The sequence below is a fragment of the Lygodium microphyllum genome, chromosome 3 (genome assembly GCF_053477565.2).
Source record: "Lygodium microphyllum isolate KBCC chromosome 3, Lygodium_microphyllum_v1.1.10, whole genome shotgun sequence".
In the NCBI taxonomy this organism is placed as follows: domain Eukaryota; kingdom Viridiplantae; phylum Streptophyta; class Polypodiopsida; order Schizaeales; family Lygodiaceae; genus Lygodium; species Lygodium microphyllum.
In genome coordinates this window covers 18,004,049-18,025,747 of record NC_141137.1, presented here as the reverse complement: position 1 = coordinate 18,025,747, position 21,699 = coordinate 18,004,049, and the positions used below count along the sequence as shown (strand labels likewise).

The 21,699-nt window shown below is 41.8% G+C and overlaps 1 protein-coding gene across 1 annotated transcript; it reads right to left on the bottom strand.

Annotated features, from left to right (window-relative positions):
• Positions 1–444: 444 nt before the first annotated feature.
• On the bottom strand, positions 445–20,953 carry LOC148038106 (complex 1 family protein / LVR family protein). The gene is made up of 2 exons (XM_087669037.1): positions 20,565–20,953; positions 445–1,089 (listed from the first exon to the last, which is right to left on the bottom strand). Exons 1-2 carry the CDS (start codon positions 20,869–20,871, stop codon positions 1,010–1,012), a joined length of 387 nt encoding a protein of 128 aa, XP_087525163.1. The 5' UTR covers positions 20,872–20,953; the 3' UTR covers positions 445–1,009.
• Between the last annotated feature and the right edge of the window lie 746 nt (positions 20,954–21,699).

Here is a 21,699-nt window from a genome sequence, read left to right as displayed (position 1 = left end):
AAGGACTATAATGGCAGCACGTTACTTCCATGTTTTTATTGGTGTGATCATCATAGAGATGGCTGCTCCAAGTATGAAAATCATCTAAACCATCCCAATTGTGCGCATGTGATTTCCTTCTACGCTTGTAGTCATATATTTTTGTAGCCTTTTCACTTCCAATGTTTTGTCTCTATATGTTTGCATCGAAGACAAAACTGCTCTATGTAAGTCATATGCCCCACCCTGATCAGGGGGGTAGTAGAGAGAGAGCTCTAGTCCCTGCTCACCCTTCAAAGAGAAAGCAATGGCAAAGGCAAAGCAAAATAAATTTTGACATACACAATGCTCAAGTCATAAAGATAGCAGCATGATATTGACAGACTTAGGATTTAGAAGTTCTTGAGAAAGTGTGTTTCCAAATACAAAGGCTCCAATCAAAGCACTAGAAAAAAAAATCGATCTGGCATTTAGACTTTGCTTCTTAGCTTGCCTGTCAAATACTCCATGATATTTATAGCAAAATGCGATTCATGAAATAAATCATTCTTGATCACTAATGATCTTTAGTGGCGTATAACAAGCTTCCCTTATCAAACCCCGACAGTTGAAAACCCATGCACAATGACGCCCAAGGTGAATCAACTTAATTATGCTTTTACAGGTGTCCGCCGTCATATCCATTACTCTTAACACATTTGAGCCTCTTTCAAACAGCTTTCTTCATGTGAAGAACTTTCACTGGAAAGATAGCAACTTAGAAGCTAAATTTTCCTTGAACAATGTCTATATAAAGTATCATGACCTGCAAAATGCAAGTCCAGAAGATATGACAAGCATGTGTTGCCTGATCGTCATGCATGCCAGTCCAGGAGCATGGTAGAATGCCATGTGAGCAGGCTTGGGAAAAACCCCAAATCTACCCAGTAGCTATTAATTTACCTTTCTGTGACGTGACAATATCCCTCTGGAAGATAGTCCAACCACCCCATACTAAAAAATTTGTAATAATCTGCCAAAACTCAGCTTTTCATGAGCATGCTTTTCCCTCAGCCTCGGATGATGGAACCTCCAATGTAGCACCAGCATGCTCTACACTGGGCTTAATTTCTGTAGGAAACAAAAAGTTCTAAGCACACATGATTGTGGCTATGAAACTCCTGCTTAAAATACATGTCTACAGTGCACTTTATAAGAAGCATCAAGAATGTCACAGATTGTAAGACATGTTTTAACAGTCAACATTCCCAAAGAGGTTACAGTACACAAAGAGCTTCAGCCACTTCTAAACACCAAATTCGTTCGAAAATAACCTTAAAAAGAACAAATTGAGATAAGCAAGACAGTGATACACAAACTTGCAGATTGAAATACATCAGCAAACAAAAAATACGAAGAGCACACCTTGCAGAAACATAATGGGCAACTGGCCAGGATTTAACAGCTTTAACAGAACAAGTAAGGCTGAAAAGCTTGAAGCTAAACAGACAACAGCTTGATTGCAGAAGTGATAGACCCATTACCATCTTCTTTATGGACCCCATGTCTTGATCTGGAATCAGCAGCCAACGCAGGCAAGCACACAAGTAAAAGCTGGTCAATTAAGCATGCCGCTCGAACAGCATGCCAATGCTGCTACTGGAAAACTGGAAATTGCTGCTAATGATTGACTTGGTAGTACGAGTGTATCAGGCTCAAAAGAGGCAATGCTGACAGTAACCTGCTGGAAAGGTTCATGCACTGCTAAAGAAAAGATGCTAAGAATTGGAAACTTCCTGTACTGTAGAGCCCCCTTGCCAGAGTTTGTGAAGATATACATACCCACCCTAGGTACAAGACAGGATACCATGGCTCACCAGTAAGGCACAGCATCCAAAGTTCCGTGCTGGTTAATGTTTTGGCCCCCCTCCCTCAAGCTCCCATGCAGAAGAAAGAACAGAGCTGGAGCTGAAGGCAAACCCTCAATCTGCTGCACAAAAGAGGAAAATATAGCCTCTGAGGATGCGCTTAGAAAAAGGCCAGGCAGAATATTGTGAGTACAAGCAACAATGGAAGGACCACTGTCCTGGGCAGGAAATGCAAGTGCCAATCTGAACAGGTGTCAGAGAAGGGGATGTGTCAGAGTGAAGCAATGCGGAAGTGAATGACCAAGACAAAGAGTGAACAAAGAGAGAGAGAGAGAGAGAGAGAGAGAGAGAGACGCAGAAAATCTGCAGTGAAGAATGCTATATAAGGATGCAGAATTATACACAGGTGCAGAGAGAAATTTTGTGTATGTCTCCACCTTGAAGATTTCGGTCTCCGTCAAGCCCAAGGGCAGTCTCCACGGTCTGCAGCCTGAAATCTGTGGAACACAACTGACAGAGGCTATGGAAACAAAGCCTATATATAGGCTGAAAATAATGCCCAAAATAATGCAGGTCGGCTGCAATTAATGCAACCAACTGTTGGCCAACTGGTGCAATCCGATTGCATGCCACATGGCGACTGTCCAACTGCCTGCCACGTGTCCTGCCTGTCCGGGAGATGACTCTCTAACACCCCCTCTCAAATCCTGGACACGGCAGAAGGCTAAGGGATCTGGAGTCTTGTCGAAGTAGAGCCTAGGGAAGCGCCTTGGTAAACAAATCTGCAAGATTGTCCTCTATCTTGCAATAGACTAGGGAAACGGTCTGATCTAGAATCTTCTCCCAAATGAAATGGTACTAAATCTCAATATGCTTCATCCGAGCATGAAACACAAGGTTCCTCGCTAAGGCAATGCAACTCTCATTGCCACACTATAGAACAGTAGGACCTGCCTACAGGCAGCCAAGCTCCTCCAAAAGCCTGGGAAGCCACACTATCTCACATGTAGTAGAAGATGCCGCCCGATACTTCGCCTCAATCAAAGAGAGGGCAACCGTAGGTTGCTTCTTGCTACTCCATGAAACAACACCAGCACCCAAGATAAAACAATAACCTGTGGTGGACCTTCGATGATCCACATCACCATCCCAATCTAAATCACTTCAACTTGTAAGGACCAAGTCCATAGCACCTATATCAATAGGATAGTAGATCCCAAAACTATCTTGGGTTCACTCATAAACCTGGCTAGCACACCTACAGCATAACATAAGTCAACATGGGTATTAAGAGGCCAGATCAAGGAACCAATCAACTGTCTATAACGGGTAGCATCTGCCAAGGGAGAATCGGAATGAGCTATAGCCTTCCAATTCAGGTCCATAGGAGTCGTAAGAGGTTTGCATCCCTCCATCTCACATGTAGCCAAGAGTTCCTGGACATACCACTGCTGGAAAATAAAGATCCCCCTCAAAGTCTCATAGATCTCATGACCTAGAAAGTAGTGAAGAAGTCCCATGTCCGTCATCTCAAACTTCCCATGAAGAGTCTTCGTCTGCTCGACCATCTGAGTATAGTCACCTGTCACAATCAAGTTGTCCACATAAAGGACAAACAACACACGACGTCCACCTCAGATGTGTAAATATAGCTAGGGGTCAGCTTTAGAACACCGATACCCTAATTTCTCTTGGAGGAATAAGTCAATCTTCTCATTCCAAGCACGGTGAGCCTGCTTAAGGCCATAAAGAGCCTTCCGCAACCTGTACACTTACCATTAGAAGAATCAAAGCCTAGAGGTTGCTCAACATAGATCTCCTCCTTCAACTCTCCATTCAAGAAGGCAGACTTCACATCCAATTGATAAACCGGCCATCTCCTGTGGCTAGCCAAGGCAAGAACTATACAAATAGTGACCATCTGAGCTGTAGGGGCAAAAGTATCATGGAAATCAATGCTTGGGCATTGTGCAACACCTTTAGCAACAAGGCGGGCCTTGTGCTTGTCCAATGTGCCATCAATGCAGTACTTGGTCTTGAAGATCCATTTGACTCTAATCATCTTCTTATGAGAAGGTTTTAGCACGAGATACCAAGTGGCATTCCTCTCAATCGACTCCCAACTCCTGCTCCATCGCTTTCCACCAATGATCATGCTATAAAGCCTCATGCATGGAAATGGGCTCCCAATCCTGCATAACACGAGTCATCAAACAGTAATTAGTGTAAACAAGATCAGTGTGGTGTGCTTGGTTTCTACGAGAACACCGTAGGCCATCCTGCGGCAGCTGCCACTCCTCAAGGACCCCCTCAACCCTTGCATCACGAAGAGTGTCAGGAGCCCAACGAGAAGGCCGGATCTCGCCTTGTCGATCTCCATCTGCTGAAGCTTTTGGAGGATCCACCGACAGCGAGGGAGCAATCAGTGAATCTAGTGGCTAGAAACTAAGCTCCTCATTCGAAGAAAAGTCCTCAAGAGGCATAGGCTCCAGAGGAACAGTCACCAGGGCCCAGCTATCACTGGGATCTCCAAGAGCAGGGTGGTCCTCACAGCTCGTGTAGATATCCCGCTTAACAGGATCATACAATCAGTAGCCTTGAGATTGTGCGCTATAGCCCACAAACACATGTCTCTTGGAAGCCGCTTCAAATTTGTCACACTGTGTCTTCAAGATGTGAAGATAGGCATCACACCCAAAAACCCTGAAATAAGAAACATCTAGCTTGGTCCCAAAGTACACCTCATATGGAGTCATACCAACAACAATGGAAGTAGGAAAACGATTAAGGATGTGAGCTACGGTAGCCACAGCCTTAGCCCATAGACACTAAGGGGTCTTACGATGCTCAATCATGGTACAAGCCATCTCAATCACACTGCGATTCTTTTGCTTCAAGATGCCATTCTCCTAAGGGGTGTTTGTATTGACAAACTCTTGGTGAATACCACGATCTGCACAAAAACGAGTAAAGTCATTAGAAACAAATTCTTCCCCCTTATCCGATCGTAACGTGTTCAACTTCCGGCCCAATCAGGTCTCCTCAAAGAGCAACCAATCCTTAAAGTTGAAGAAAGCCTCAAACTTCAATTTCAAGAAATAAGCCCATGTCATCCTGTTGTAATCATCCACAATTAGCATGAAATACAAGCTCCCTCTGAGAGACTCCGTCCTCATCGGTCCACAAAGATCGGTAGAAACAAGTTCCGAGGGTACTGAAGACCGCCTCAAAGTCTTGCTCGGAACAACATCACGAGTCTACTTCCCACGGATGCAAGATACACAAGACTGCTGGTTCACCACAAGATCCGGCAAACCTCGAACAAGCTGTCCCTTTGACGCATTCCGAAGGTAATCATAATTGAGGTGGCCAAACTGAGCATGCCAAAGCTCGTACTAAGTTTGTGAGGTAAGAATAAGAGAAGTCAAGGCAGATGAAGACCGCAACTTGTAGACTCCATTCTCCTCATAACCTGAAGAAAGAACCTGTCTCAATCCTCAATTAAGAATCCAAAAAGAATCCACATCAAATTTGACCAAAAGGCCGAGGGCACAAATCTTGTGCACCGAAAGACGATGATACCCCAAAGCCAGTACATAAAGTACCTCAAATGTATGGGCACCGCCACATCCATCTAGAATAAGATGCATATTGTCCCATTCCTGTACGGGAATAGAAGAACTAAAACCAATGAGAATCTCACCATATAAAGGTTGCAAATGAGCAACACCTGCTAAAGGAGTCATGTGCTAGGAGGCACTGCTGTCAACAATCCACTCCCGAGTGTATGGGGCCGTCAACGTAGCATCAGAAGCTGTCACGTTCAAATCTTCAACCACCTCCAAGTGGAGAAAAGCAACTGATGAGGGAGCAGCGACCGTGCTAGAATCCATTGAAGATATCTCCTTCTTCTCCTTGTCGGGGCAATCCTTCTTCCAATGACCTATTTTGCCACAAATGTGAAGTAAACTCCTTGTCTTTGTCCTTCTTAGATTTGTCCTCCTCCTTTGGTCCTTCCCGTTCTTCTGAGAGGACTGACCAACCAAGGCCTCAAACTTCAAAGCATTGGTGCCTTTCAGATGCTCCTCTTGGTCCAAGACCATAGGAACTAGCTCTTTCCACCAAAGAGTCTCAAACCGCCTTGAAGCAATCAAGGCGGAATGAAAACCATTGAAGAGAGACAGTAACTGTAAAGAAAGAGTTATCGCCATGTCTTCAGAAGTGATCACCTTCCCTGCATTTTAAACCTGCATCTGAAGCTACCTCAGCTTGTTGATATGCTTCCACATAGAAGATGACTTATTGACACTCACGGTCCGCATCTGCACTTCTAAAGAAACTCGCTTCATAACGGTCATCCGATTGTATATCTAATCAACCTTCAACCATATCTCCCAAGCCCCCGTCAAATGCTCAATTCGAGAGAAAACCGCTGTGGTACATGAGAGAAATAAAAACAAGTGAATGCAAGCATTGAGTTTATCCCAATATGCCTGAGCCATTGCCAACTCCAACTTTTCAATGGAAGAGAGTCTAGACTCGTCTCGCAAAGAAAAACAACGAATAACCTCCGTAACAAGCTTAGCCAAATCATAGGACTCCAAAATGGCAAGCATCATGACCCACCAAATACAGTAATTCTCACCATTGAGCTTTTGATCTGATGGAAGAGCCAGTAAGACAAGCACCTTCTGGTCCATGATCGCCTAAAACTTTGTCTTAGCATTAGAAGATATCTTTACCTACAATGCCTGCACAAAACACAAAGAGTAGCCCCCTTTGACTGTGAAAATACAACCTGCTAGGGCTATGGTTCACTCATTCCGCTCCTTCACCCGCCAGAGGCGATGAAAAGGTAAAATCTACACTTGAAGACCCAAAATGCAGCCTTCTTCTCTAACAACAAAAAGCAGAGGCAGCTTCAACAAATCTTCTCCTTTCTCGCATTCCCACACTCGCCTCAAGCCTTGTTCAAATGCACAACCCACCTACTTGCACTTGAACGCTGAAAACACAGCCTTGTGTCGCACTGAAATTTTCTCTTCAAATGGGTCAGTCCTTCAATGCTTTGATACCATGTCAGAGTGAAGCAATGCAGAAGCGAATGGCCAAGACAAAGTAAACAAAGAGAGGAGAGAGAGAGAGAGAGAGAGAGAGAGACACACACTGAAACGCAGAAAAATCTATAGTGAAGAATGTTGTATAAGGATGCAGAATTATACACGAGTACAGAGAGAATATCTCATATGCCTCCACCTTGAAGATCTCAGTCTCCGTCAGCCCCGAGGGCAATCTCCACGGTCTGCAACCTGAAATTTGTGGAACACAACTGACAGAGGCTGCTGGAAACAAAGCCTATAAATAGGCTGAAAATAATGCCCAAAATAATGCAGGTCGGCTGCAAGTAATGCAACCAACTACTAGTCAACTGGTGCAGTTCAACTACACGCCACGTGGCAACTGTCTGACTGCATGCCACGTGGCATCTGCGACAGCCTGCCACATGTCCTGGCTGTCTAGGAGATGACTCTCTAGGAATGATGGGGAAGAGAGAGAGAGAAAAAAGAAATATATGAGAGGATTCTAATGTTCTTGGGTAGAAAATGCCCAAATAGCAATCATCTACTGCTAAGAGGCTCCCAAATATTGTCATCTATTCAAGATTCACCTTCTACAAGCTGTCCAAAGCTCCAAATCGACCTTCAGCTGCTGTGAATTCCCCCAAAATTGATCTCCCTAGCCTTGCACATTCAATTCAATCTCGCATTTGCACCTCACATATGCACAACTTAAGTGTCCAAAGAGCACTAGGTTAAAATTTCACATCCTTGTGATAGACCTCCCCTTTAAACCCTTGCAATCATCCTCAATTGCACTCCAACTTGACAAACACGTTTAACCATTGGGAAAGCATGCAACATCTTAATCAAACAATGTGTACCTATTTGCTTGATCCAACTAGCACCCGTGGCATGCTGAATTTCTAGCCAGAAAACCAATTTATAAATCACAAACATGAATCATAATTGCTGTCAGAACCATAAGGAATGCATCAACATGGCAAAAACCAACATTAGTCTACTGACCACCAAGGCAAAGTAATGCATAAATCAAGCATAAATAATGCCTTATAGAAATGATGTATCATATGATACTCATGTAAAATATAGATAAGCTACAAACCACATGTAACTCATGCAAATGTACTTTCTCTTGCATCACCTATAAATGTACATTGCATACCATCCATGTGTACTAGACATGCCTTGCAAATGTACATCACATCCGAACATACATTCCATGTATTCTATGTCTTCCATACATGTCGTGCAAATGCATAGTTTCAAAGCCTACATGCAAACCATACACATCTCCATTGCAAACCACAATGACTAATACACTAAATAGTAATCCATAAATTACCATGGATACAAATGGAGTACGTCCAAGATCCACTACATAATCGAGTTGTCCATCACTAGTAGAGGAGTAGATGTGCAACTTCCCCCTTCAACATTAGGTGATACTCCTCTATGGTCTATTGAACCAGAATGAGCCCAATCCAAAATCAACTTCAACCGAAACACATCAAGGTAAAGTACAACGTCAAGAATGATCTATCAAGTCACCCTCCTCCATCCATTTGCATATCCAAAGGTAAAACCATCCTAAAATTTCACTAAGTAGTACACAGTAACTTTACTTGCCCTAATACTTGCACTAGATTCTAGGCCTTTTTGTTGGCAGTCTAGTCAAGACATGTGTGAGTCTGGACTATGCTTGATATTAATGGGTAATTTAGGCATTTTATAGTAGTCACTTTAGTGATCATTTAGGCATTTATTGCTGGCCAACCAGCTGCCATATTTGGCATATTTTGGGCCTATTTATTCAATGGCTCCTCCTCCTCTCATTCAGTCATGATCATTCTTTAGGTGGTCTTCCTGTTGGAGAGAGGAGCCAGTGTCGGTGCCCACACAGCCAATGACTCACTGTTGTATGCATCATTCTCATGTTTGGTATATGGATTCCATTTCTTGAGCACATCTTTCAGTTCTCTTCCTTTGCAGTGTTCTTTTGTCTTGTGTTTAGCAATTTATTTCAGCACTTGTCTATGCTTCCATTGCTGCACCACTTCTGACATGGTATCAGATTGCAGGATCTCAGTTCCTACCATGATTTTTCCCCTGATTATAAGTCTTTCTTCCCCCTACTGATCAGGCCCATGTTTTCAAACTAGCAAACTACGTTTTCAGCTTGCACCTAGATTTCAGCCTGCAATAGTCAGTTTGCTACATTAAATGCTCCACCAACTTGCATTTTTGGTTTTCTCCCCTTAACCGTGGCTCACCGATGACTGCTTGTACAGGCCATTTTTGCTGTTTTTGGCAGTTTTTGACTGGTTTTTCTTCATTTTGCAACAGTTCGCCTTTATTTTTTGACCAGATTTTTAGTTACACTACATGTGAACTCTCATCGTGTGAAGTCTTTGCTGTTGGTTTGGCTGTATTCCCTCTCCGTATACCCTCGATTCTATATCTTCCCTTCTCCTCTCTAGATGGCTCCTCCGTGCACTTCCATAGATGTTAAGTTACATGGACCTAACTATCTTACATGGAGTGCTGTGATGAAAGCTTGGTTTATGCAAAAGCAGCTTTGGTACATTGTCTGTGGAGCTATTCCTCAACCTCAACGTCCTTTTCCTCCTCCCTAAGATTTTGATAAGAACAATCATGAGAAAGTTGTGCTTACATGGGATTCAGACGATACCTCTACGTATCCTACATTGCTTTAGTGTATTTCTAAAGAAGTTCTACCGCCAACAATTACCTCCTATAGGACATCACCAGAGATATGGTCGAAGCTTCAATAGTTGTATGAGACACCTTCCCCCATACGTGCAATGACCCTTTATGGACAGCTTCAGCAAATGAAGTTTCAGCCCAAGAATACCATTCAGTCATTTTTGCTCTGTATTACACAAGTACAGGACCAGCTTCGACACATGCAATCTGCCCTTCCAGAGGCACATCTAATGGGCATGGTACTCTACAAGCTCCCCCCAAAGTTTGATGGAGTGGCGAATGTTTTAAGGGCATAGACATCCTCTACACCTGTGAGATTTACACATATGTCCTTGATGTTGCTCAAGTATGAGACGTCTTTGCGTCTATAGGGAGGCTCTCATATCATTCTAGAGGTTCCAATGAGGCCTTTACAGCTTCAGAGAGAGGTGATTGGAAGAAGTCAAATGCCCAGTGTTATCATTGTCGTAAGAAGGGTCACTTGCAGAAGGACTACAAGGAGTTAGTAACCTCCTGAAAGAAGAAGAAGAAGCGAGATGCGAACTCCTCCGACCCATCAACCTCTTCCTTAGACTCTGATTCCGATCTTCCGACCAAAGTGAAGTCTATAGCGCGGAAGGGATTCACTTCTTCAAACCGTGGGAAGGGCTTGATTACCCCTTCCTCGACTGCTTTCTGGTCCAAGTGATGCACTTATCCCTCACAACTCTCCAATGCCAAAGAGGGAGTGTGAGAGGGTGATGAGATGGAACAGCCGAGCCTTATCTATACAAGTATACAAGTGCACAGGTTCGAGAGAGGGATGTTCCTGACGCATCAACCAAAGTCTGGCAAATTCAAATCCTGGGGCTGGGATTGACATCCAAGTTCATGATGGGCTGTTAATTAGACAAAGAGCGGGATTGGCTCCTAGTCTTGAGCTCACATGAGAAGACACTTTGACACTCTTGGACAAAGGCGAGGAATCCATGGTCACATATGTTTAGAGGCATTTTTGACAAGATGGTATTATAAGCTACTATAAGACATTGTTGACAGTAAGATTTGTTATGACTCTTCTCTATTTTCAGGGGCTGGTACAATCAACATTGACCTCAAGTTCTTTCTGAGGCACCTTGGTGGTAGCTTGATCGCCCACTACTTGGGTATCCATGGTTCTACTCTGGTGGTTCTTTTTTGTATATGATCATCATTGTATCATTGTATTGTATCAGATCACCCATGATCTGAGAGAGGGTGTTAGCAATCTAGTCAACTCATGTGTGAGTCTAGGCTATGCTTAATATTACTATGTAATTTAGGCATTTTATAGTAGCCACTTTAGTGATTATTTAGGCATTTATTACTGCCTGACCAACTACCATATTTGGCATATTTTGGACCTATTTATTCAATGGCTCCTCCTCTCATTCAGTCATGATCATTCTTCAGATGGTCTTCCTGTTAGAGAGAGGAGCCAGTGTAGATGCCCACACAGCCAATGACTCACTGTTGTACGCATCATTCTCGTGTTTGATATATGGATTCCATTTCTTGGGCACATCTCTGAGTTCTTTTCCTTTGCGCTGTTCTTTTGTCTTCTCTTCAATAGTTTATTTCAGCACTTGTCTATGCTTCCATTGCTGCACCACTTCTGACACTTTTATCCTTAAGATCACCCAAACCCTCAAAACTTTCCAAATTGCTGCAAAAAAAATACATTTGCTACAATTCCACCTCGAGACATTGCATCTAGTTATCTACCCCACTCTCATGTGCAACAAGCATACTAGAGTCTAGGAGTGTTAGATGCATTACCAAATATTCATAATGCATAACAACGACCATTCCAATGTGACTATACATGGGATTTCACACCCCACTAGCCATTTGAGGATACATTTTCCCATGCATTCCATACAAAGCGAGGACTTCCAAGAACTCTTGGCTTTCATCCAACCACATGGCCTCTACTGTGGTTGGGTATCCATGTTTCCCGAAGGTGAAGGCATTGTAGAGCTTCGTAATTGCAGCTTCTTGTTGGGACAACATTGAGCAATATGCCTAGGTCCTCCATAATATGAATATAATCCATGAGACTATCATCATTGCTTCTCTTGAGCTATCAATTGCTTGGATTGAGTCAAATCAATCTATATAGACTCGACATTGGTTTCTTGTTTTCCTTGGGATGTCATTGTTGTCATGGCATCTAGACTTAATGAAGCCTCATAGCGCTTTTCTTGCATCACTCAAATAGCTGATTGTCACATTCTTTTTCTTAAACATGAGGATGCTTAATGTTTGAACCCTTGGCATTGTTAGCAAGAGATCCTTCACATCATCATTTAGTCCCCAACGAAATCGGCTAATAAAATAATCATCATGCCAAGTCAAATCACAAGTGAGATATCAAAATTCACATGCATAAACTAATGCCAACCAAGATTATTGGCATAGGCTTCTTATTTTGGTCTCGGTAACTCTAGCTCTATTAGAATCTCCAAAGTAGCTAAGAATTCTCAAACAAAAGCATAAAATAGAGAAGATTCCTTCTCAAGTAAGGATGCAAACTAGGAGAGGGCTATACTTCAGAGAAGTGTGCCAATAAGCCACACTTGAGAAGCATCATGAGGCAGCGCTCTGGCTACATGCGGATGAACCACCGCACCTACTAGACTTAATACAAGACTCCACAAAAATTAGAGATACAAGGGTTCAAGTAAAACTAGAGAGGACTTACCTCGCAAGAGCCTCACAAATGGTGTTGGCAAGACTGAAGGGCTTGTAGCCCAAGACCCCTACTAGAGTTGAGGAGATTAAGAGAGAGCTTCTAGATACGAGATGACATAAGCATTGACATAAGCAAGATGACATCATCAATGACATAAGTATCATGACATAAGCAGTGATACAAGCAATGTTGATTTAAGCGGTAATGCAAGAGCTCATCCATCAATATCCCAAGACATCGTCCAGAATCTTCTTAGAATCTTCTAGAATATTCTTGAACCTTCTAGAAGTCTCTAAAAGATACTAAAATCTTAAGGTCCATGATGCAATCCTTTATTATCTTCTTCCAAAGATCGGAGTAGATGCTCCCTACCCATCGTACCCATCAATATCAATATGATGGAAAGAGATTCCCATAGCTTTCCCTTCCACCATCCAATGGTAAGAGGGGACCACTTCTTCTCTTGGAGCTTATAGAATTTTGCTCACCATTCATTCAAGTACTTAATGCACTTTGTATCATTATCTATATCGGCCTTAATGATCATACTTGTTAAAGGGTGCTTGGACTAGTGAAAATTTCTCTGAGGACACTGTCCAAGTCGCACCGTTGTAGAAGCAATCTGTTAGAGCACAACACTTTGCATTACCCCTTACATAAATCTTGCATTGGCACTGTGTTTTTGTGAACATAGTGTTGAGCTAAAAAATGCATTATAAACTAATTAGCTCTTTATTACAGCCCCAAAACTCAATTATTACCAAAAGTTCCATTAAACGGTGTGCATTTCTAGGGAGTGTCTATGTCCCATAAGCCAACCCTAATTTGGCAGAATCCACACTTATATAAATAGACAAGCTGCCCACAACTCAAACCACTCTTGTTTGTCAGATTGTTGGCACACCTCTCTTGTCCCCACCCTGTCTACAAAGGATATCTCAGTTCCAGCTGCTGTCTACTGCTGTCCACAATGGCACCTGCTGTCCACCCCGTCTTTCCTATTGGCAACTATTCTCCACCTGCTGCCATCACCCTACACGCCGCATTTACTGCTGCTGATCACTTTCCAGCCTGTGATTGACCCATATCTTTAGTTGCCAGCCTGCCATTACACGTCACCAAGCTGTGTTTGCAGATTTGCTACCTTCTTCATTAGTCTACTTCATCTCAAGCTGTCTTGCTTTGTCCGGCACTGATCCAAACTCATCTGATCTACATTTGTTGTTGCTAGACACATCTGGAGGCTGTCTGCTGCAATTCACGATCCATCAAAGCACAACACATTCTCCAGTTCATACTCTCTACCCTGGTCCTAGAGAGGTTTAATAATCACCTTGCATAACGCGTTTCTTGTATTGAACATTGTATAGTCCACACCATCTCGATCACACCGCAATCCTTTTGCTCCAATATGCTATTCTCCTAAGGTGTGTTTGTGTTGGCAAACTCCTAGTGTATGCCACAATATTCACATAACCGAGCTAGCTCATGGGAGACAAACTCCCCTCCCTTGTCGAAACGCAGGGACTTGAGTTTCCTACCATACCTGTTCTCCTTAAAAATCAACCAATCCTTAAAAGTGTGAGAATGCTTCTAATTTCAGCTCCAAAAAATATGCCCAAATCATCCTGCTAAAATCATCAACAATTAGCATAAAGAATAAACTCCCCCTAAGGGGCTCTATTCTCATCGGTCCACATAAGTCCATTGAAACAAGCTCCAAGGGCTCCTTAGCCCTACGCAAAGTCTTCCTTGGAATAGGATCTCTATGCTCCTTCCCACAAATGCAACACACACATAGCAAGTGGCTCGCCCCAATATCTGACAAGCATGCACAAGCTATCTATAGTTTAGTTGGCCAAACTAAGCATGCCATAGCTCGAACTAAGTTTCAAAAGAAAGGAGAAAAGAAGAAAACGCTGATAAGTTCTACATCTTCTAGATTCCATTCTCCGTCCTGCACTAAGAACCTATCGAGTAGCTCCATCAAAAACTCGAAAAGAGTCCTTATCAAACTTGACTAGGAGTAGTTATGTGGCGAGAAGCACCACTCTCCACAATCCACTCAAGAAGCTAAGGGGCCAACATCACTGCATCAATGGCCGTCAGAGGAGCATCCTCAATCATCTCCAAATGAAGAAAGGCAACCAATGAAGGAGCAACCGCCACTCCTAAGTCATTGGTAGTCTTCTTTTTCTTGGTGTCCTTGTCCTTGTCAAGGCAATCATTCCAATGACCTGTTTTGCCATAGATGTGCCAAGTAGACTCCTTGGCTTTATCTTGCTTAGTCTTCTCATCCCTTCTTCTTGGTATTGTTCTTCCCCTGTTGTTGGAAAGACTGACCCGTCAATGCCTTTGACTTGGGAGTGTTTTGACCTTTGAGTTATTGCTCTTGGTCCAAGACCATCGAAACCAACTCTTCCCACTTAAGGATATCTATCCACTCTAAAGCAATCAAGGCAGAATAAAATGCATTAAATCCAAGCAATAACTGTGAAAGAAGAGTTATCGCCATGTCCTCTGAGGTAATCACATTCCTTGCATTCTAGACATATATCTCCAATTGCCAAGTCTTATTGACTCAAAGTCTGCATCTGAGCTTCCAAAGAAGACACTTGCTTCATAACAATCATCCAATTGTACATTTGATCCAACTCTATCTACATTGCAACTAAGAAACGTGTTTCTTTCAATTTGAAATTTAACCAAACGTTTCTTAAAGTACGAAACGTTTCTGAGAGTTGAAAACGTTCAAGAAGGGGGGGGGGGGTTGTGAGTTGGAATCTTAAACATGGTTTTTTTGACAAAAACTATTAGACAACGCCAAATATGATGATGATGATGTGTAATGACTCGTGAGGACTTGAGATTTTGGATGAGAGACTAAATTTTTTTAGTTATTGAACTTTGTCAATCTAGTATCGATTCTTGTCTTTAGAGTTGATTATTATACAACTTTAATCTCATTTATGACTTATTTATGATGTATTATGATTCATTCTTGATTTTGACATTTTGTCAATTTGTTTTGAAATGAGAATCATGATGTTGCAACTTGACTCAGTCCATATTGTAGATAGACTATTTACATGTTTATTTCAATTTTCTTTGTATGATATATATGAACCATAATGTTTGAGTTCTAAACCATGGTATAGCTTGTCCAAAGACTAACTTTGACATAAGTGACAAGTCAATAATGGATTATGGATATGTAACGTATTATTCTCAATTGACTCTATCATCACTCAAGCTCAATTAGCCATTCTTTGTTTAAGAGAGAGTTCCATAGAAGTTTAGACCCTCTTTCCCTAGTCAAAACTATTAAAAATCCCTATATAAAAAAACCCATGTTTCTTATTTTACCCCCTCTTGAAAGAAACTTACGAAACACGTTTTTAACGTTTTGTTTCTAAACGTTTCTGACATTTTTCGCTGCTATGTCTATCCATATCTCCCTAGCCACAGTTTAAGTGCTTGATGTGAGCAATAGCAGCTAGAGTGCGCGCGCGCGAGAGAGAGAGAGAGAGAAGAACAAATACATGCATTCAATTTATTCCCATATGCTTGTGCCTTGAGCAACTCGACTTTATCATCTGTAGAAAGCTTGAAGGCATCACAAGCTATAGGACGGTCTATAGCCTTGATCACAAGCTCCATCAAATCATAAGAATCCAGGATGGCAAGCATCATTACCCACCAAATATGGTAGTTCTCCCCATCGAGCTTCTGATCTAAAGGCAGAGTTGGTGACTCGGGAACCTTACGGTCCATAATAGTATGAAACTCTGCATCGATCTAGGAAGACATTCTCTCTTGAATAACCTGCACAAAAACAAGTGCTGCCCCTCTAGCTCTGCACATGGTGCCTGCAAGGGCTTCCTCCGCTTGTCCCACACATGTTTCAACCAGAGGTAATGAAAACTCGAGATCTGCTCCAAAAGGCTGAAAATGCAGCCTCTTCTCCTTCTCAAACAGCAAAAACCTGCAAAAAACAGCAACTTCACTCCTTTCCTGCACTTCACATCTTTGCCTCAGCCTCCCTATGCTGAAAACAAAAACTTTTGGCGCAAAGAAATCTCCCATTCAAATCTGTCCATGATCAATCAGCCCTTCAACACTGCTCTAATACCATGTCAGAGTGCAACAAATGCAAAAGCATATGGACAAGACTGAATGGCAATGAACAAGAGAGAAGAGGAAGAGAGAAAAGAGACAGTATAACGCAGAAATCTGCAATAAATGAATGCTGAAATGAAGAAGGCAGATGTACAAACAGCTTGTCGAATATCTCCTCGAGCCGATCTCTCTCTCCATCCAAAACAGACAAGTGAGGTGGGCTGGCTGAAGAGTGCCAATAAATAGCTGAAAATAATACCAAAAAATGACCAGGTCAGCTAGCTAAATATGACCAAGCATCTGCTATAAATGACCGACTGCACATAATAGATGCAGAAAATCAGCGATCTGTCCCAGATGTGCCACATAGCATTACCACCTACCCACTGACCCGCCCAGTATAAGGTGCCTACTCCTAGTGATTGCTGGAAAATGCCCAAGCTGATAGGAAATGCATAGTTGTGCCTGAGAGAACTAACTGTTCCACTATAGCCTAACAATGCCAATCCAAGGTCTAACAAAGAAGTCCCTCTATGAGGTCCGTCAATAAAGAAGCTCCCCACAATCTTGGAAAACCCTCTCAAAAACATAAGGGGACAAGGAATTCACATCGCCAATATCCCCCTCTGAAAGGAATGGAAGGTACGAGGAAATCACCATAGAGATGGTAGGGGATGGGATGGAACCTGTGGAATAAGTGGTGCACAATTGGGAACAGGTGCAGCCATAGAAGATTCTCTCGAAGGACCCTATACAATGAAAAGGGAATGGAGATGGTAAAGCCCTCTCCTACCAACTTGTTGCTAAAATGGCTCCTAAAGAAGAATCCTCAATAAAGACAACTTCCCTGGCAAAGATAACCCAAATACCGAGTCTATAAGGCCATGAATTGAGAGAAGTGGGAAACCGAAGGCCAAAACATATAGGACTTCCAAAACGCAACTTGATGGGCGGTTAGATTATAGAGGCCAATCCGAGACTACATCACACATGCATAGTCTCTACAAGAAAATCCCCATTATGGAATACCATACACAAAGAGTTGTGTCAAAAGTCTTTATAAATGGGATCAAGAATGAGAAATTATATAAAGCCCTAGAAAGTAACTCTAGCCTACAAAGGGCCGTATTAGCTAGGGTACAACAATGACTATACCCTCAGATAGACGAAGATCCTATAGCAATTCTCCTCTAGGACTCTAGGTAAGCATTAAAGGTTGGTTGTAGGGATATGCAAATATGACTCCAATATGACTCAATCTTGGTCTTGCATTCATTGCTTTCGAGGTTGGAAGAGTAAGTGCATGATTGGTTTGAGATAAGTGCAAGGCGACAAGATGAGAGGTGGTCAATTAATGTGGTGGAAGTTTCGTCACCAAAATCAACAACAATAAAGAATTCAACACCAAGGCATGCAGTGGACAAGTATATGAACTATGTGGTACAAGGACAGGGCAAAAGAAGCAAGGTGCAACACGAAACTTTTATTAATTGAAAGTTTGCACCCTAGGTTTAATAATCATTTGAAAGTTTCACCCAATACACTGCTTAGTTAAGTTTCAAAGCAAGCCCTAAGCTTAAATTTGCTCCAGTGAGTAGCTTGTTTATGATTAATAAACAAATCATTAATTAGCCCTTAATCACAAATGATATTCAATAAGAAGCAACTAATTACTTATTTAGAAAGCTAATCTTGGCTATTTGAAGAATCATTAGTTCAAAGACAACCATTTTTCTATTCTTTGCTGCAAAATTTGTATTTTTCACTTCGTCCCATAAAATAGACCAATGTTGATTCTTGAAGGCATCATGGCAATCATCCTAGTGGCATTCAGTTTTCACATCTTTTCTTCTTTTGTTTCATGCTGAGTCACGAGGAGCAACAAGCAAATCTACCTACGTGCTAGATGCGCATGCGGTCAAGGCAAGCTAGAGCATATGCGGCTTCATCAAGGTGAAAATTGGTCAGGGCTGATCAAGACAGAGTGAAGAGATATCCTGGCTAGGAAAGTCAGGCAACATCAAAAATTCAAAGTGTTGGAAAGGGCTTGGGCTCGCAAAGCTGATAATTGTACTAATCTCCACTTTGTTGCTATTATAAAGATTTAAGGATCTCTTCTGCCTTTCTTGGATTCTCTTTTCTTTGGTTAAGTTGTGTATTAGGACTGTGAGTCACATTGTCACACATCCTTCCATTCTGCCATACTATTGGTTGAAGAGCTCTTGCTCTACAAGGACAACCCAAACAGCCTTAGACTCTCCCTTAGTACAGGAGCCTGCTTCACTTGGGAGTGTAGGTTGGCAAAACCCTCCCTTGTAGGGAAATTATAATGGCTAGTGATTGCTTAGCAGCAAGCTTTGAGCAACCATGACGTTTGGATTGTAGAGGGTGCTATGAAAAGAGAGAAACAAGAACTTCACAACCATCCTCGAAAAGATGTGCATGTGGTTTTGGCAGATAACATTTCCATATAGCCATTCCGGCTGTGCGATTCAACTGAGACTGTTCTCACAAGAGAGTGGCAATTGCATAGTCTCTACTTCTTGCGCACTCAATTGTATCTCTACCCTTGTTCATCATTCATTCGTTACATCTATCATTCATCTTCTTCATCTTCATTTACATTCTCATTTGAGTTCAATATGTATCCATCATGTTCGTACAGTTTGTATTTTCTCTGCAAGCCCTAGTGTATCTTCATAGAACGATCAATATGGAATCCATAAAAATGCCTACATGCCTATTACATGACAATTGCCCATGATGTGGAAAGTCACACATAAATAATGTGTGTTACACCTAAATCTTAAGTTCATAAGTATTTTTCTATGATCATGTTGAAGATTTTACTTAAATCTATCTATGTTAGATACTAGACTATGCTATCTTTAGCCTTTCAATATAATCCAACTTAAATAATGTATGTTACACCTAAATCTTAAGTTCAAAAGTATTTTTCTATGATCATGTTGAAGATATTACTTAAATTTGTCTATGTTAGATACTAGACTATGCTATCTTCAACCTTTCAATATAATCCAAACTTAAATAATGTATATTACACCTAAATCAGTTCATAAGTATTTTTTTACGATCGTATTGATTTTAATTAAGTTTGTCTGTGTTAGATACTAGACTATGCTTGTATTTTAGGCACATGTATACTTATCATACCTAACAACCATGCTACTTATTAGGACTTGGACTCCTAATTGAGGAATGAATATGCCATGGGTAACAAGAACTATATCCCTACATTTTCTTCGTAGTGTATGTCCCCCCCCCCCCTTCTAGGAATCCTCTCTTTTGAATCGCTTTGCTTCTTGGCCAAGTTGCACTAATTGCAGTTTTGTTCACAATGTATGTGACTTGCCCTTTTCTAGGAATAGTCTTTTTGCAATCAGTCCATTTCATGGTGAAGTTGCATTGCAAGACATCCTAGAATCATATTCCTTCCTAGATCTAGCATTGCTCTTGCCCAATGATCCAAGGAGTGGTGAAGTGAGTGTCAGACCCAACGTCATTGCAATAAAACAATGGTGTGCTCGGCAGCAATTGATCAAATTTTGGTGAGGTGCTAATCTACAAGCCATGTGTCAAATCATTCAGGCAAAAAGACGATATAGAGACACCTCTAAAACCATGTGTAAAGTGAGCTCTTTTCACGAGTCACAGCTCCTTTTGACTTACATGGGGACAACAAATTATTCGTAACCTGTGTAGGTATCACATATTGGATACAGTTTTCTGTCCCGTCACATCAAAAGTTTATTTGGTTTTGGCCACTTTCCTGTGAACCGTAAACAGCCATGGTCACAAAGTGAGCAGCCCTATATGCATCATTTGACATGATTGACTGTACATTGTTAATTGCTGCAAAGCGGCCCTCTTACTTCTTGGGAAAATATGTATATGAAAAGAGCACACGACAGATATATTCAAAGGTCATAATCATACTAACTTTTGAAGAGGATGCGCATAACACAAGGTCAAAGGTCATAAACTTCAGACGGCCACTACTCAGACATCATCTGGCAAGCAAGCGAGTCACTTATTTGATCAAAATACAAATACGCAAATCATGATGGTCGTAATGAGAACCTAAATTCCCACGTTCGTTGAGCTTGGCCTGGACAATATGATTGGTGAACATATCGATGGCTTCTCTGCCGTGTGCGAAGAGCTGATCGATGCTAGCAGGCTCCGACACGGTACGGTTCTCATCGAAAGAAGCTCGGATCTGGCGCATGGACTCCAGCAACATCCTTCTGTCGCCCGCGAAGCATTTCCTCCGAGCTCGAAGCAGGTTTCTGTAAAGCGCCAGCGGGTCTCCACCTCCTCCTGCCATCCTGCTTTTCTTGTTCGTACCCCTATACGTGTGTGTAACCTTGTTGGCTACGTATATCATTGCCAGTCCCTCAATGCACTGCCTGTTCCAGTGCTCATCGCCGCTACCTAAAACTTGGCACCCGTATCTGGGACAGGGTCTCTTAAAGCCAGCACTAGCGTGAAATAGCTCATTTTTCTCTAATATTTAAAAATAATTAAACTTTTTTCAAAAAAGCAATACATCCACACATATCAAGGCTAAGTGAACAAGTGAAGTTAACATCAGGTAAATTCTTTTGGACCTGCACCGCCTTATCACCACATCATTGTATAAGCATATGCCTTAAAGGGTAATGCTAAACATTCTTAGACTTGTCCTAGCAAGAACTGCTTGAACAATAACAAGCCCGTCATGTCACTCACACGCATTTATTCTAGTACTGCTATTTGTTAGAATGTTGATATTGTAGTGTCCATATATTAGAATAGGTTGAAATTTATTATATTTATACAATGTGTTTTTTTAAACACGAGAAAGAATATATATTATGGACAAAAAGAGTATTTGAAAGGCCTCTCAGGAAAATGAGACTGTTGGCAAGCAATTAGCTTAAGTCTTGGACAAAGCTTTCCAAAAAAACTTCAAAGACTTTCTAGACCTCTTAAGGCCCCTCAGCATTAACAAAATTTCAGCTTTCAACCTGGATTGCATGTCTCTAGGTAGCAAAGGTGTTCATCATCCCAAACAACCTGTCATTTCTTAATTTCCAAATTTCTTGCATGGTAGTTGCTTCGAGGATATTCCAGAGAGCAAAAGATTGCTCATCAAGCTTGCATTGATCTCCAAGTAGCACTACTTTGTAGCCCAAAAGCTCATTAAAACCTACTTTTCCCACCTGGCTCTGGA